General features: G+C 43.4%; 1 protein-coding gene across 5 annotated transcripts in view; it reads left to right on the top strand.

The window, feature by feature from the left end:
• The window catches only part of LOC125970724 (transient receptor potential cation channel subfamily M member 1), a 35,668-nt gene that overhangs the window by 13,706 nt on the left and 5,461 nt on the right, over nt 1-16,501 (top strand). For 2 of the 5 annotated variants that reach the window (XM_049723305.2, XM_049723309.2), the window contains 15 exons: nt 3,109-3,301; nt 4,645-6,483; nt 7,752-7,882; nt 12,248-12,324; nt 12,503-12,698; nt 12,767-12,980; nt 13,274-13,398; nt 13,467-13,638; nt 13,906-14,080; nt 14,337-14,460; nt 15,498-15,570; nt 15,659-15,759; nt 15,896-16,069; nt 16,157-16,291; nt 16,388-16,438. In XM_049723305.2, coding sequence (XP_049579262.1) covers nt 7,811-7,882; nt 12,248-12,324; nt 12,503-12,698; nt 12,767-12,980; nt 13,274-13,398; nt 13,467-13,638; nt 13,906-14,080; nt 14,337-14,460; nt 15,498-15,570; nt 15,659-15,759; nt 15,896-16,069; nt 16,157-16,291; nt 16,388-16,438 — 1,689 coding nt within the window. In that variant the 5' untranslated portion in view covers nt 3,109-3,301; nt 4,645-6,483; nt 7,752-7,810. Of the gene's footprint in view, nt 1-2,568; nt 2,663-2,875; nt 3,002-3,108; nt 3,302-4,644; nt 6,484-7,751; nt 7,883-10,575; nt 11,367-12,247; nt 12,325-12,502; nt 12,699-12,766; nt 12,981-13,273; nt 13,399-13,466; nt 13,639-13,905; nt 14,081-14,336; nt 14,461-15,497; nt 15,571-15,658; nt 15,760-15,895; nt 16,070-16,156; nt 16,292-16,387; nt 16,439-16,501 lie in introns of those variants that run through there. The other 3 variants (XM_068651028.1, XM_049723306.2, XM_049723310.2) reach the window with 3 other exon arrangements.

Genomic DNA, 16,501 nt, shown 5'->3' on the forward strand with positions numbered 1-16,501 from the left:
ATTTTCCTCAATGTAAAAATGTTTATATATTTGTGATGGGTCGAAGATAACAAATGTTAGCATTAATCTGTAAACACGCTACTGTTTTAGCTAGGCTTCTTCAAAACCATCTTTAAGAACACCACAAAAAAAAAAAACAGCTAACGGCTCACTCCAGTGTACAGTGACCTTATTTAAATTGAGATATTTTCTTCCTCTATTCATTAACTAACTGCTTTTCGTGATCTCTAAATCATTAACGGACCTTCTGTTTGCATTTTGTTTTATCTGAAGTTGCACTGTCCCAAATAGCAGAGCTAATATAGACGTAACGGGCTGCTTTCACCCAGCGTGCTATTATCAGGCAAGACAGTTTTTTTTTTTTTCCCCATGTAAGAGGAAAGCTGACACAGCAAAACGAAACGCGTGCTAAAGTAGTTACAGACAGAATGAAACTATAATCTCGGAACTTATTTGTGCCATTGTCTCTCTTATGTTGTTGTTCAGCAAAGCTTACTCATCCTGAATGACACACCATCAACGGTTCTTCTGACTAATGATGACAAATCAGGCTACTATTTCACACCTGTGTAGAAAAGAAAAGAGGATTAGTCAGAAGATAAATTTAAATGGGACGTTGAATTTGGAGTTTTGATCTATCGCTGGGCTACAGGTGACAACATATCGATAGTGAGAAACAAACTGTGGGCGGAGGTGTTTGAGTGCAGCGGGTCGGTCGGTCGTGTGAGGAGCTTCAGTGAGTCACAAACTCCATGTTATTGCCACAAAGCCTGCAGTCTAGCGAGATCTACTGGTTACAAAAGCCCCGAAATGATTTAGCACTTATCAGCAACTCTGCTCACATAACTTGCCTGGCAAACAAAGATGATTGAGCGAGACAACAACAAAAGTCAAACCGCAAGTACACGCGAGGCACAATGCATAAGTTGGCGACAAACAGACATTTTGACGAATGAACATTTAAGCCCCGCTATTGTACTTCATATAGATATCATTGTACTTCATTTATCGCCCATAAAAAAATAGAGATGAGGGTTTATCACTTTAAAATGTTCAGGCGTACATGCGGCACACATTGCCGTCAGTGGTAGTCAAAGGGCGGAGGCTAAAAGAAGGTCACTGCATCAGTTGGCACGCTGGTGGGAGGGAGGCGTCCATCTAAGATGGAGTTCACTGTGGTCGTCATCCTCCTTCTGCCGCGCCTCCAGGCTGTCCACGTTCAACCACACAACAGAGGCAGCCTTTTTCACCCCTATGTTAATCCTGCCCGCCTCCCCCGCCACCACAAAGAACAAAGTTCCCCCCTCGCTGAGAGAATGTTGCATAAACGGATTGCAAAGCGGCCAGATGAGCGCTCTGTCGCTCGCTGCCTCTCTCTCTCGTCCGCGCAAAGTTATGTCGGTGAACCCGAGCCGCCGTCCACGTCACTCCGCTGACCCGAGGATGACGCCCAACCTCGAGCGTGTGCGGTCGTTATTGTTCCCTCTCATGGCGGCATGTTGGCTTTGTCCACGCAACACAATACAGCTCAAAAGAGCAAAGTGAAGCGGAACCATTTTTGTTTTAGCGCCCATTTACTGGTCAGCCGTGACCCTATTCACCACGCATTGATCAGTGCACTGGCCCGGTAGGGAGGGATGAGCCTCGCAGGCACTGGTGAGAGGGGGGCCGCTATTCAGATGCTTGCATGAACACGTTATGCTGATGCCATCGGCGTTCGGGGCATCCTTTCAACAGAGGCACTTAACATAGAGCGTCCATTTTTGACTACTTAGGAGACACGGTGTCGCCTATTGGCGCTCGACTCTGTAGCTAATATTCAACCACGTCTTCAACGTAGCCAAGTGGAAATGACGTCCCGTTGTGTCATGATGTTCATGTGGCTTTGTTCATTCAGGGGTGTAAATTGGATCTTCTGAATGTTTCAGAAACCGGAGTTCTAACCATAACCCAAATATCGACCACATGCAAATGTTACTTCAAATAATTACATTTAGACAAAAAACTGTTGGAAAAATAGCTTTTACAATCACAATCCAGGATAAAAAATAATATCCAACTAATATTCATCCATTTTAAATTCTTAAGGTTAATAAAATTGAAGGCAATTTTAGTTAGAAACACAAAGTTGTGGTAGGTGATTTGCCTTTGCGGGCCACACCAAATGATGCGGTGGTGCATATCAGGCCCCCTGGGCCTTGAGTTTGAAACCAGAATTGGCTGCTGTTATTTCCTGTCAATGTTCCAACAAACAAACTTGCTTTGTTGTGTGTGTCAATGAGCATTCTTGCCACAAAAACACGAACAATTCGTATTTTAAAGTTGTTCTAACTTTGTTTTGAGACCCAAGAAAAACACATTGTGTAGCTTTTCCCTTTTTGCATTCTGTGGCTGTAATAATGTGTTTTCCTAGCTGACAAGACTATTTACTAAGCAGTTCGAGCTAACCCCAAAAGTAAACCAAGTCTTTTGCAATTAGAAAAGGTTCCATGGAGTGAGCATACGTCATCACGTGTATTTACGCAGCCTTGAGTTAGGGTGCTCCCAAAGTCACTGGGTTCGCGAGTGGGCGTGGCTACCCACAGCACTTGTGCTCAACGCGGAAGTATTTGCAGGAGAAGTCAACAGGACCGAAATCAGCAATATATAAAAAAAAAAGTGTGTAAGTATGTGGGCGGAGAGCATCCGACGCGTCGTAGTCTGATGGTGTTGGGTATCGTAACGCGGTTTTTATCCTCGAATGACCTCGCAGTGATGAGGCGAGAACATCCCGTTCGTGAGTTATTAATAGCTCGCTTTGCGTCACCCAACTGCCGCGCTGCTAGACACGCAACGGAGCCGCTAACACTGCCAGCCCCCCCTCCCCAAAAAAAAAAAAAAAAAACAGCGAGTCGACGTCCTTCAGCTTGCCAGTGTCTCACAGCCACTTGTGAGGGACAAAGTTGAGGAAATGAGGGAGGGAGGGAGGGAGGACAAGCTGATTGGCACGACAAACTTGCCTGTAGGTGGGCTGCTATAAATCACCTGCAAAAACAAAATCAAAACATTCCCTTGCAATGGATTTGGTGTAAATATTTACAAACAGTCTTGCTGCTTCTGCTGTGGCAGGTCCACCCAGGCACAAGAAGAAGAAGAAGAAGAAGGGTGGTGCCTGTGTTGTGATTCAGTAATCCCTTCCATGCACAGCTTCACCACACCTGCAGCTCCAAGTCCAAAGGCCACACTCGGATGACGCATCGGGATGTTACTCGTCGGCCAAAAGAAACGTCCAGCGGGATCGCCGACACGTCCATTTCATGAGGTGTTTCAATGGCAAACCGTTCCATGACATGACCTAACATATGAATTGATCATTTGAAAGAGGAACCGAGTGCAATTTCGGGATCACCCTCAGCAGTTTCCCAGCCAAAGTCGACGGACTTCCTGTATATGCGGCAATTCTTAGAATTGACACAGATTTAGAAGATTTAGATTTTGGAGGAGATGTAGCTCAAGTAGCTTGTATTGAAGCTTTAAGCTCTTCGCCAGCATTCAAACCTGTAGATGATATTTTTGGATTTGATTGATGCTAGCTTACGTTAGCTAACTTGCTGTATTTGCATCAGACCGATGATTATCTTTCTGCCATTTGCTCGCTCGTCAAACGCCATCTGTGTTTGGGATCATCCTAGTTTGTAGTAATTAGCATTGCAAGCAAGATAATGACAATGCTGCTGTGTTCAGCGGGATTAGACAGGTGCTTGTCGACTTGCTTTGACTCGGGCTTTACGGCCCGCGACGCCGCCGGCAATCAGCGAAGGGGGAGATTGTAGAGACGACGACCTGAGCTTCTGCTCTGCCTTGTGAAGGACTTTTGTGTTAAACTGGATTATGTGGAAATGTGAGCTGGCTGATTTAAAAATATTTTCATTATGTTGTCAAATCGTCTCCAACGCGGCTCCTTGGAGATAAGCTATAATAAGAAGACAAGCCGGAAACTGAAGCTTGGTCTAAATTGAAATGCCAAAACGGCAAATTCACGCTTGTGCGCTACACGATAAGAGCACGATGACGTCATCGAGTTGAATCGCTTTTATTTCGATCGAGCGCCACGTTGTCAAATCAAATTGATCAAAAGTCATGAAGTCAGCTTCGTGGCTTCTCTGAAATCAAAACTGGTCAAACGAGTTGGTTGAAGGACAAAATGTGTGTTGACAGTCATAAGGAGCGTGTCTCTTATCTAATTTAACAACTCCGCATGCAGTTGGGGTGCGGCAATAAAACTTGTGAAGCGTCGTGGTATGAAATTTGCGGTTGATGTTAAGTCTTCCCCGAGGCTGATAAGCAGTAACTCACGTCAGGAAGTCGTCTCAAAGGTCACGCCGGTGCTTCTATTGAATTTCAAGCCAATCTGACGACATTTCTTTCAACAACTGATTTCTCGGTTGAATCTTGTTTAGATGTTGTCAATGAGAGGCGGCTGGAGCTTGTCGAGCCTTCGCATGTCAGATAATACTAATGAGCCTTTCTTGGAAACATCACTGGATTATTTTGGAGCCACTCTGGCAGATGTCCGTGACAAAAATGCTTGGGTTCAGAACAATAATCTGGCACACGGCAGTTTGGTATTATACTGATTCTTCTTTTTTTTTTCTCCCTCACAAGATTTGAGCAGTCAAGATGTGGCTCCCATAATGTGCTCCAGCAGTGCTTGACTCGGAGTTCAAGTCTTCCTTTGATCAAGTCGCCATCCCTATAAATGTCCGTCCGTCCCGCATCTGTTTTTGTGGCCTTGTTGGATGAGGAGCTGCAAGTGGAAGTTTACGCAGCTGAGCGTACGGCTTCCCCCCCCCCCAAGTCAGAAGATCTCGCTCACCGCTCCCTGGGAACGGCTTATGGGCTTTCCGTTTCGACAGAACAAGACTCTTGCAATCACAAACAAGACTTTTAGGCAGCCGGTGGTTTTATAACACCTTCTGCCGGACATATGGATTCCCTATTGACCTTTCCGTGGGCCCCACGGGTCAACATTGGAAGGGCCCCTTGTGTTCTCAGAAGAGTAGAATAGAAATTGTGCAGCCAGATGGAACTTCATGGAATTCACCATTTGGATGGGTGTTGCAGGAGCCCTTCTGAACGGCGGCGTCCAATCAAGCCATCCGCAGGGTGTGTACAGCAGCCTGCTCTGATCTCCAGGAAGTCGTTAGCCACCGGTCGCGCTCGGCTCGGCCACGCCTCGTTTCTGTCTACTTCCCTAAAAGTCGTTTGTGCTGACAGCGCGACCACTCCTACGAGAGTACCCAGTACTCGGTTTCAACAGCACCCCTCCCCCCCCTCCTTACCCCTGACCCTGTTCTGGCCATCACTGAGCCCCAGACATCAAATTGTGGCTTCCTTCAACATGCTTTTAGTCTTCTTGACCTAGATTACTCGTTTATAATACATGCAGTGCTCTCTACGAAGTCAAGGGAACATGTCTTAACATGACTTACTCTGAGCAAACCACAATTTCTTGGCCTCAAAGTCCAGCCATGTGTTTAGTCTGTTGTGAAAAATGAGACGTCAGCAGCCATCAACTGTTTTTTTTTTTCTTTATCTCTCTCTTTTCATAGCCGTAATAGTGCTTTTAACTTATCTGTGTACGCTTTTGTACCTGCTGTTTGCTTTCACTAGCCGCACTGAGGGACTAAACACACCCAAGTGTGTCTCAGGTGTGTATTTGTGTGTAGTCTGTTTGCTAAGCAACCGGCGTGTTGTCGAGATGAGCAAAGCCCAAAACACGTATTGTGTTGTCCGTGCAGGTCAGTGCAGATTTTCACGAGCAGCTTCGTTTGGTATGTTTTTGTTGTTTTAACTGTTCATTTAAAAGCAGCAGGTGGGAAAAAAAAAACCATCCCCAAATTGCTTCTCCTTCCAAAAGGGTTCCCATCCAAATTGTTTGTGTCAGTGTGTGATTTCTTGGTGGTTTTGGCTGTTCTCATGGACAAAACACAACATTAGCTAAATTATATTCATCGCAGAGGAGGAAAAGGATCATCAAACTTCCTCTGTGACCTCGTGGTTAGAACAAAGGGGCTGTGTGAGTGTTGAGAGCGCCATCGTGTGGTCACAGTTCAGGTTATTGACCTTTCAGATAATTGAGATGTTTTATTGAGGGGGAAAAAAACTTCAATTGGGGTATTGTTATTAAATAATGCTAATGATAAATTCATGAAAGGATGAATGGTGTCCGTCTCGTTTTATTCATCATAAATAATCTCTTCCAAATTCAAAGCCACTAACGGACATCAAAGCTCTTTAATGTTTGCTTACGCAGGGGGATTGAGGTATTATCTTCTAGCCATTGTGAGAGAGAGAGAGAGAGAGCCCGGCCGGTCGGGCGGGTCACATGGCTATGTTGAAGTACTTTTTGTTGTTTTAATTGAAAATGAAGTTGTTCTCTCTCTCTAATTGGGATACGACCACTGGAGGAATGTGGGTGACACTCTTCTTTTTCCAAATCAGGTAATATTTTTAACTACGTGTGTGATGTTGAATCTTTTTTTGACTCATTTAAATCCTGTAAATGTTAAATTTTCGTGACATACGAAATACTTCCACTGCAGGTTTTATATGTAGTCTCAAAGCAGAACTGATTAATTTTGTGTTTATTCAACTTGGAAAAGTGAGTGTGAATTAAATAGAATAATTTGTTTTAATGTTGAAACGCATGGCTAGCAAGGTTGGTAGTACACAAAACATGAGCCATTAAATTTAGAAGAGAAATTGCTGCAGTTTCAGCCAGCATCCAATAGAGGGAGGTGTTGGATAAAGTAGGCATAGTAGGCAAGTAGGATTGGGTTGCAAAATGAATAAATTCCAGTTTCATGTCAAACTCGCAAGTGTTCTCCATTTTAAGAGACTGAGGAAGTCTTTCAATTGTAATTTGAAAGTCGTGGCTGTCTTTATTAGCAAAAACAAAGACATAGTACGTGACGTCATGAGATCAGCATTAGGTACAGTAAATACGCTACGCGAGAGTAGCAAAATTAATGGTGGATATATTTGAAAGTTAAACTTGCTCTGTAAATGCGTGTAACTCCTCGGTTGTGCGCATCATGGCCACTAGGGGACGGTATAATACAGATGGACGAAGTTTTTTTTTTTAACATCAGTAATAAAGTCGCTTTAGGTTGTTTTCATAAATTTACATATACTGACAGAATTTCTAGACTTTTTTAGAATAGCACAACCATTCAACAAAACATTAATAACAAAAATAATGAGATGCTCCACGTCCAGTCATCAGTTTTGTTGTTTTTGTCTGACCAACTGCTGCTTCTTGTATTTCCCTTTGTGATATAATCAGAGAATGAAAGTTTCCATAAAGATGACAAAAAACAATTCAGCTCGATGTGTCCTTGCTACTGTTTCCATTTTGAAGACTCTTGTCCTCCGACTTTCCGCGCCGGGACAACCTTTGCCCCCTCGGCCTGCTAAGTTTAGCTTCACAGCTTGCATGGTCGCACTAAGCCTTTTTTGGGGCTTGTGGTGTGCCAAAGTAGATTTACCTTCAATAACCATTTAATAAAGCTCTATCCATTAGACTGCCGGCTGCATTAATCCTGATTACGGGATGCGCGGCAGAGGAAAAGGGTCTATGTGTCAAGTATGCCATCGAGTGATTTATATCCCCGGTTGGGATGTGTGTCTTGTCAGTCGCCGCTGAGCAGAGTGAGCGGAGAAGAAGCGCTCAGCGATGTGCAACTTGTGACTCCAGCTTGATTTCACAGTGGCTTCCTGGTGCTGATGTTGGCCTTGACCTCTTACGGCTGCTTCCAGTATCTTCAACATGGACCCCAAGGGCCCCAGTGGCACCTTCAAGAGATCCTCCCTGAAACGCAGCACGTCAGGCTCGCAGAAGGTAGGACACTGTCAATGAATGCCTTTTACGTTCAATCTGGAAATGTTTTAGTTTGACAGATATGAAATGAATGCTAGCACATGCCGCATTGGCACAGGTCCACGCAGCCGTCCGTCTCAACCAATCACATTTTGTGTACTGCCATTCACAAGCGCCTGCAAGCAAAACGTTAAGTGAAGCTGAGCGAGCTTCAAGTAAGAGCTGCTCGCTGCTTTAATCCTACATAATGGCCCAGTATGGCGAGCACGGAAGATTAAAGTCCTGTGATATGTTTTTGTAAAGTCTGCTTTCATGTGATTACCACTATTTATACGTTCTTGAAAACAACCGGTGCGCTTTGGGATTTTGTGTATGAAATAATGCTCCCGCTTCGGACTGGGCTGTGTTCCAGGATTATATAGCTCAAGCATCTAGTCTGAGAAATAATCATTTGGAAAGAAAAACTGAATATGTATTTAAAAAAAGATTTTTTTTTTTTGCCCTGGCTGAATATCACAAAAAAGTAGCATACATTTCCACAATTGTTCATACATCTGCCAAATCTTTAGTGTTTTTTTTAATTTTTTAATTAATAATTTATATATTTTGATGTTCACTCTACAGCACTTTATCCTCTAAAAATTTAGCTGGGCTGAGTATTAAAACCAGAGCAATTTACTTATTAATTTAAAAATGAGGTCGTCCACAAAAGAAAAAAAATATGACTTTCATCTCTAGTTTGACTTATTTTGTGTAAGTGCAATAATTTAATTAATTCTCAAAATAGAACAATATTTCTTTATTTTGCAATCATGTCTTAACAAACATGCTCTGTTTCATAAGATCAGATGTGAGTCAGCACAAAGCGGCCCGGCCCGGCCCGGCCCGGCCCGGCTGATCTGTTTGCCCTTTCACCGAGGGAAGGAACACGAGCTTCAAGGCTCAGCTGTTGCAAAACAAATCAACTCGTATCATCTATAGCCTCAAGTGAGAGCAGAGCGCCACTGAGCTGTCCTCAATTTCCCATTCCATATTTTAATGTAAGAGCACAAGTCCTTTTAAATGCTCCACAATTGCCCATTGTATTGATGAGATCACATGACTGCGTCAGGCCCAAGTCAGCAGAGAGCTGATGCCTTTAGGCCAGAGGTCAGCATTAGGACTAAGAAAAAATGTTGGGAATTCATTTTTTATGTTTGAAGTTTGAAACATTTATATCTGAACACAATTCAAAAATGTTCACAGAATATTCAAAACTGGGCAAATTATTTCTCCTATTTTGCCTAATTGTAAAATATTTAAAATGTCGCTTAAATGAAAAATACATTTCACTTTCAAATATATCCCAATTATTTATCCTTAAATCAGCTTTTTCATCCATTTGTCATTCATAAATTTGCAATATAATCTTTCTCTTTTGATTAAAATAAATCAGGATGCCAATTTAACAAGTTGTCTCTCAAAAGGTTAATAGGCGGCAGCTACTCCCCAACATTCCTTCGAGCCAAAGAAGGAGTAGCCGCTTAAAAACGTCTTATGACTGTGTCAACTGGCGAGGCTAATCAGCGACATGTGGCTCATGTGATAGCTAACTGGATTTTCAAACCCGCTATGACAATCGAGTACATTTACAGCGAGTGAAAACAGCTCATTTCACAGTTAACGCAAAGTTGTTTACCACGAGATCCAGCCCGTATCTCGTGGGGCGAATCTCTCCTCCCCCAAACGCCGTCTGTGAAAGACGCCTTTTTGTTGGGCCTTCGTGGGATCTAATGTGGTTCTGAAGTACTCCTTAAACAGTCCACACAGGTTCCCTTCACGCTGCATCAAACTTCAACCACGTTGTCGTTAAGCGGCAAAGTCAAGCAATTAGCGGCTTTTATCTCCAACCCTGGTGACATCACATTCCACAAATCCTTTATGACCGATTTCATTCTTCTTTAGTCCACAAATGGATCTGCCACTTGTTCACGCACAAAAAGCAACATAAAAAAAAATAGAGGAATCTCCTTAATATTTATTTTTCCACAATATTTGTGATTGTGGCTTACGTGGAATTGTCACTGCAGTGGAACAAATTGGCTTGTGATCTTTCTCGCTAAGCTGCGGCTGGGTCAGGAGACCTGCCTGGCCCATGTGACTGCAGCACACAAAGGCAAGTTGAAGAAAATATTGCATGGCGGACACAGAGTAAATATTGAAAAAAGGTCGATACATTTCTTTGTAGTTTTATCTTCAATTGCTTTTTGCGGTCAATGACACAGTCGCACAAGTCAACAAATAATGTATTTGATTTCTAAAGTGCTCATATAAACGTGTGAAATTTCAATCCATCCACAAGGAGCCATTGTTTCCGAACGGCCGCATGTTTGAAATGAATGTTGTTTATTGTGCCGAGGCTTGTCTTAATTCCTGTTAATTTCCCCCGTGTGACACAAATGTGATCTGGCCGAATATCCAAATCTTGAAGGTTTTTCGTTAAGCGCTCGAGCGAGGCGGCAGCTACTTGGAGTTTTCATTCGCTGTGCTTAATGACTTTAAGTGCGTCACGTCGGCCAAAGCCTGATGAAAATGTGTTTTGTTTTCCTTTCCAATAATTAATTGCGCCCCACTCCTGATCACGTGTTTAGTTCGAGGCATCAATTTGTCATTTCAGTCCCCTCCACCCCAAAAAAAATCTTAAAAAAACTCCTAAAAGGAATGCTGGTGCGACCATTTCATGTAAGGAATGTTTGAAACTTCTGCTTCTTAACTTCCAGCTCAGCTCCTGCTTTCATCTGCTTATTTAAGCAAGGCCTTGAAGGCTTTTAATTGGCAGCCCATTCTTATTTTAACGCCATCTTTTGCCAAAACAACCAGATATGTCTGATATTGCGGCGAGCGTTTGGCGTGATCTATTCCGCCACCCCAACAAGGTGGAAATCAAAATTAACTGCAATTACGATTGAATGAACTTGCCCTCAGCCGGAGAGCAAGTCGTGTCTTAACGAGGCGCCCTCTGAAAGAATGCCCGAATCCAATTCTCTCAATTATGCAAATTTGGGTTGAAATAAGTAGCTGGAAATGATGGGGGGGAAAGTGGGGGGGTCTTGTTTTCAAATGAAAAGTCTCGTCGTGGCGCACAAACAAGCGTCTTCTTCCACATGGATGCGAGGGCAGACACACAAAAAAAAAAAGTTTGAACAAATTTGGAGATTAGGGGGCCGCTTATCAAAGTAGATTTATTGTGCCTTGTTCAAATACCCTGTGGGCATGGGGAAGGGAAGGGAAGGGAAGGGGGTCATGGGACTCCCAAAAGGATTACCTTGAACTGGAGTCATGAGACTGGGCCGAACAAAGAGCCCGCTCACATGCTCATCATATTAGCCGGCCCTCATAAAGTGAACAAGTGTCATGTCCCGTCCGGGATTCAGTCAGACTGCAGCCTCGGCAGCGGCGGCAGCAGCTCCAGCTCCAGCTCCAGCTCACTTTTCAGCTTCTCAGACGCGACACTTGAAGGTTTTATGTAAGTGGAAATATGATTTCAAATTTTATTTGGTTGTGATTTTTTTTTTTTTATTTAGATCTGACCTGATGGCTAGAAAGTGATTTTTTTTTTTGTGGGTGAGCAACAGGTTTAGTTATTGATTCATTTACACTGAGAATGAAGAAAAAAATTATTACTTCATTTTTATTTAATTGTTTTTGCGCTACTAAAAATTAATTACAATGTTTTAATTAAAATCAAAATTGTTTAAAAAAAAAACTCCAAGACTGTTGCAATCTATTAATTTAATTATTAATATTCCAATATTCAATGAGAATAAAGGAGCGGGAGTTTCAAAATACTAGTCAGCATAAAACTTCATTGTAGATAACCAAGTAATGTAAATTCTGACTATAGTTCTATTTTTAGAACTATATAAAGAAGTGATTATTCTGCCAGTGTGCTTTTCTTGCCCGAGTTCTTTTTGCTGGGATGAAAGCAAAGAACAGTAGCAGCACTCTTGTGATTTCAAATCACAAGGCATCGGCAAGAATTCATTCGTTGTGTCGTTCAGTCACACTCACATGATCTTAAAAGTTAAACTGGGAAGGAAAAAAAACAATTTAGGACAACTGTAGAAGCTAATGAAGTTCTTTTTTTCATTTTACTGTTGCTGCTGCCAACGCTTTTCCTGGAAAGTGAAGCTCCCACTGCTCCACTTTTAATTACTCATTCACGCGCGACAATGGCACAATTATTTTTTTTTTTGCTTGGCTCAGGTTATTTTCGGCTGTGAATTGGAAAGGCATCAGAGGACAAGCAGTTTTCGGATGCAATTTATGGCTGAGTGCTTTTGTGCTGTGACAAAGAGTGATGCAAAGGCTTTTCTTTTTTGGTCTATTTTTTTTTTTTTTTCTTAGGCGCAGCGAGTTTGGATTGAGAGGACGTTTCTGAAAAGAGAATGCGTTCACATCTTTCCCACCAAGGACACCACCAGGTAATAGTGCTCTTCAAAATATAGAATTTGTAATTAGAAAAACTTTTGGTGGAATTAAAAAAAATACATTTGGTGGCTTAGCTTATTTTTTTTTTATGGCCAATTATGCCCTAACACTGTGACCTAGACCAATGTTCCATCTGACCGATCTTGAATCTTGACACATGTTCCCGTTTAGATGTTCATGCGGTCAGCTGACAACGCAGCATGTGGCCATCCCGCCCGGCGCCAACTCTCTGGAGGAGGCCCACCAGCTCGTGCAGATCGACACCCCCAAAGACAAATGGAGCGTGATCAAACACACCAGGACCTACCCGACGGATTCCTACGGCGTGATCGAGTTCCAGGGCGGAGGCTTCATCAACAAGGCCATGGTGAGAAGAACCGGCTTTTACAAAAGTCGTGATTTTCGTGACTCAAATTCCCGTCCTCTCCGCAACAGTACATCCGAGTGTCCTACGACACCAAACCGGACAACCTTCTACATTTGATGGTGAAGGACTGGCAGTTGGAGCTGCCCACGTTACTCATCTCGGTGCACGGAGGCCTGCAGAACTTTGACCTTCAGCCCAAACTCAAGCAGGTTTTCGGCAAAGGTCTGATTAAAGCGGCCGTCACCACGGGCGCTTGGATCTTCACGGGCGGGGTCAACACAGGTGAGGCCGATTGTGCATCATTCCGTTTAACAAATAACTATTAGTGCCATTAGAAGATTAGCCCTGCACTTAACTGTTATTATATAATGCTGCTGCAATTTCCTGCCTGGGAGGGGGAGAGGGGTGGGGGGGTGAACACTACAATTAAGAGCTTTGAGTGCACATCCAACCATTTCACGTTCACTGAGGTGCACTCAGAGAAATTACCCGCTTTTTCTAAATTGCTCCAAATATTTTCATTTATTAAAACCAGAGAAAAAGAGCCGTTTTTTTGCACTTTGTGTTTTTCTTAGGTGTGATCCGTCATGTGGGCGACGCCTTAAAGGACCATTCCTCCAAGTCGCGAGGAAAAGTGTGCGCCATAGGAATCGCCCCGTGGGGCATCCTGGAGAACAAAGAAGACCTCATTGGGAAAGATGTGAGCATCCAAAAGCGGAATCCATCAAACAAAGGGGAGACTTGATTCATGAGATCTTCTCCTTTCAGGTGACCAGACCCTACCAGACGATGGCCAACCCGCTGAGCAAGCTGGCCGTGCTCAACAACAGCCACTCGCACTTCATCCTGACGGACAACGGCACCTGCGGCAAGTACGGCTCGGAGGTCAAGCTGCGCCGCCTGCTGGAGAAGCACATCTCCTTGCAGAAGATCAACACCCGTAAGTGATGCCGGGCACATCTGGGGAGGGGGGGGGGGTTCATCTTCTCACCACGCGTTGGATACGGAGAGCCTCCTCTGTGACCCATGGGCTTCCCTTTGTCATCCTATGCCTGGAGCTCGGATAAGGCAGGGACAGCAAAGGGATGCTCAGCTGTCACCACAGACTTCGCTCGCTCTCCTTTCATTGTGTGTGTCCTCGCATCAATATCCCACTCTCTATCTTCCATCTTCTACTTCACGTTTAAGAAAATGGTGTGTTTTACAGGTCTGGGCCAGGGTGTCCCACTAGTGTGTCTGATAGTAGAAGGAGGTCCGAACGTGATCTCCATCGCTCTGGAGAGTCTGCGAGATGAGCCTCCCATCCCGGTGGTGGTGTGCGACGGCAGTGGCCGCGCCTCTGACATTATTTCCTTTGCGCATAAGTTCTCCGAGGATGGAGGGTGAGTATTTACTGTACATCAAGGGCCGTCACAAAGTTATTGAAAAGTTACCCCAAAAAATATTGAAAATTGGCCCCCCAGACCATAGTTTGGAATTGGAACGAAAATGACCCTAAAAAAGATTTTGTGTAGGATTGCAACTAACAATAGGATTTAAAAAGTTAAGCACATTATTCAAATCAAGGGAAAGTTGCAGCAAGGCGAAATCTGGCCTGCCGACCTTTCGATCACCTCCAACTTGAAGCTCCTCCCCCAGGCTGGTTAACGACGACGTGCGAGACCAACTGCTGGTGACCATTCAGAAGACGTTCAACTACAGCAAGAGTCAGTCGCAGCAAATCCTGCTCATGGTGATGGAATGTATGAAGAAGAGGGAACTGGTGAGTAAGGTGACCCCCCCCCCCCGCAATGTCATTTAAAAGTGAATTGTACCTCAATAAACATGGATGTCAAGCACTGGGTCTCCATGCTCATTCATCCGCTCATCTTTTTCTTTTTTTTCAATTAACATATTGAATCAACCTAATCCCCACCACCTGCTTGTCATTTCTCCTCGCCGTGCTCATGCGTGACATGTGAAATAATCCGCATCATCCTCATGCATCATGTCAAAGGTTGCAAAGTGGCGACCCGGCCAGCGCTGTGAAGAAAGTCTGCTTTTAATCCCCCAAAATGTTCTTCCAACGTGTCAATGAAGCGCCAGTGATGTGATTAGTTAAATCTGCACGCTCCGTCCATTTGCTTGGGAAAGATGCAAGTATGCTTTAGCCTCATCCGGTCACAGTAAGCATGCACTACAAAACAGATGGAAGATCCATCTCCATAATCCTTACCCGGGTTCCTCTCAGCCCAGAGTGCCATCGCACTGTCACCAGAGAGCCTAATGCCCTCACAAACCCAGATAAGCAATTTAAACAGAATTTTTTTTTTTTTTAAATTATCGTTACCACAGTCAACTCTTTCTCTTCATAATGTTTTATGTCATGTGACAGCTTTTTAAGTCTCATGACCTACAGGTGATTGTCTGGTGTCAAAAGTGTAATCTGTTCATCCTAAAATGCATCCCTGGTGAGCAGCTGGCAAAAATCTAATAAAAGACCGTGTGTGTCATTTCATAAGTTTTTTTTTTTTTTTGTCTTGTGGGGCAAAGGTCAAGTGCAGGCCGGAGAGTTGTTTGTCACCACAAAGCTCCCGTTAATTCTAAATGAAGACAGCCAAGAGCTTCTGAGATTTAATCTCCTCTGGATATTCTGAAAAGTCTCTCTTCTGTATTAAAATCCTCCAAATAAACATTTCTGGAAACGTTCCACCACTTTGCAACCCAAATAGCATTTTCATCGAATCAATTCTTTCTGTCCTATTTCCCTCTCAGCGCCTTATATTTTTTTCAAAATGATCTTTGCTTCTTCACAAATAGATCACTGTTTTTCGGATGGGTTCCGAAGGTCAGCAAGATATCGAAATGGCCATTCTTACAGCTTTGTTAAAAGGTACCATTAAAGATCGACGTATCGAGTCTTGCCGCGTGGTTCCTTTTATTTTCTTGCATGTGTAGCCCGTTTTTTTGTCTCACGTCAGGCACGAACGCTTCGGCGGCCGACCAGCTCAGTTTGGCTCTGGCCTGGAACCGAGTGGATATTGCTCGCAATCACATCTTTGTTTACGGACATAATTTACCTGTGAGTGATGCAAGGTTCAAAATACATGATTGCATTTAAATTTTATGATGTTAAGTTGTTTCCAGCACAAAATAAATCCAATTTTAAAGTTGTACACACAAAATTTACTCCGATTGACTTTGTCTTGTGCGGTCAGCCTGCCGGCGCCATTGCCAACACAACGGCGCTGGCCCCGGTCCAGGAGAAGCAGAAAAGCCCCGCCAGTGCCCCTCGCAATAAAACCAGGGGCAAGAAAGGAAAGGGCAAAGGAAAAGCAAAACCTGAACCTCCAGAAGAAACAGATCCGCGCAAGTTGGAGCTTATTCGTTGGGTAAAATGTGACTTTTTTTTTAAAAAAAGCCATTTCAGATTGTTAGATTTGGAAATATGAACAATATATATATATTTTTTTTCTCAGGTGAATTCTCTGGAGCAGGCCATGATGGATGCGTTGGTGTTGGATAGAGTTGACTTTGTCAAGCTGCTTCTGGAAAATGGTGTCAATATTCACCACTTCCTCACCATTCCAAGACTGGAGGAGTTGTACAATACAGTAAGCCCGCGTCAAACTTTTATTTTAAACAGCTAAGTCAGTATAATTGTGACTGTAGTTTGCATAAAAATAAATGAACTTTTTTTTTTAATTTAGAAACTTGGCCCTGCAAATACTCTGCATGCTGTAGTTAGGGATGTCAAAAAGGTAATTTGGATGAATGTTTTTTAATCATATATAAGGTTACATGCGTTCATCCACTTTGTCTAT

Source organism: Syngnathus scovelli, chromosome 6, assembly GCF_024217435.2.
Source record: "Syngnathus scovelli strain Florida chromosome 6, RoL_Ssco_1.2, whole genome shotgun sequence".
Lineage (NCBI taxonomy): Eukaryota > Metazoa > Chordata > Actinopteri > Syngnathiformes > Syngnathidae > Syngnathus > Syngnathus scovelli.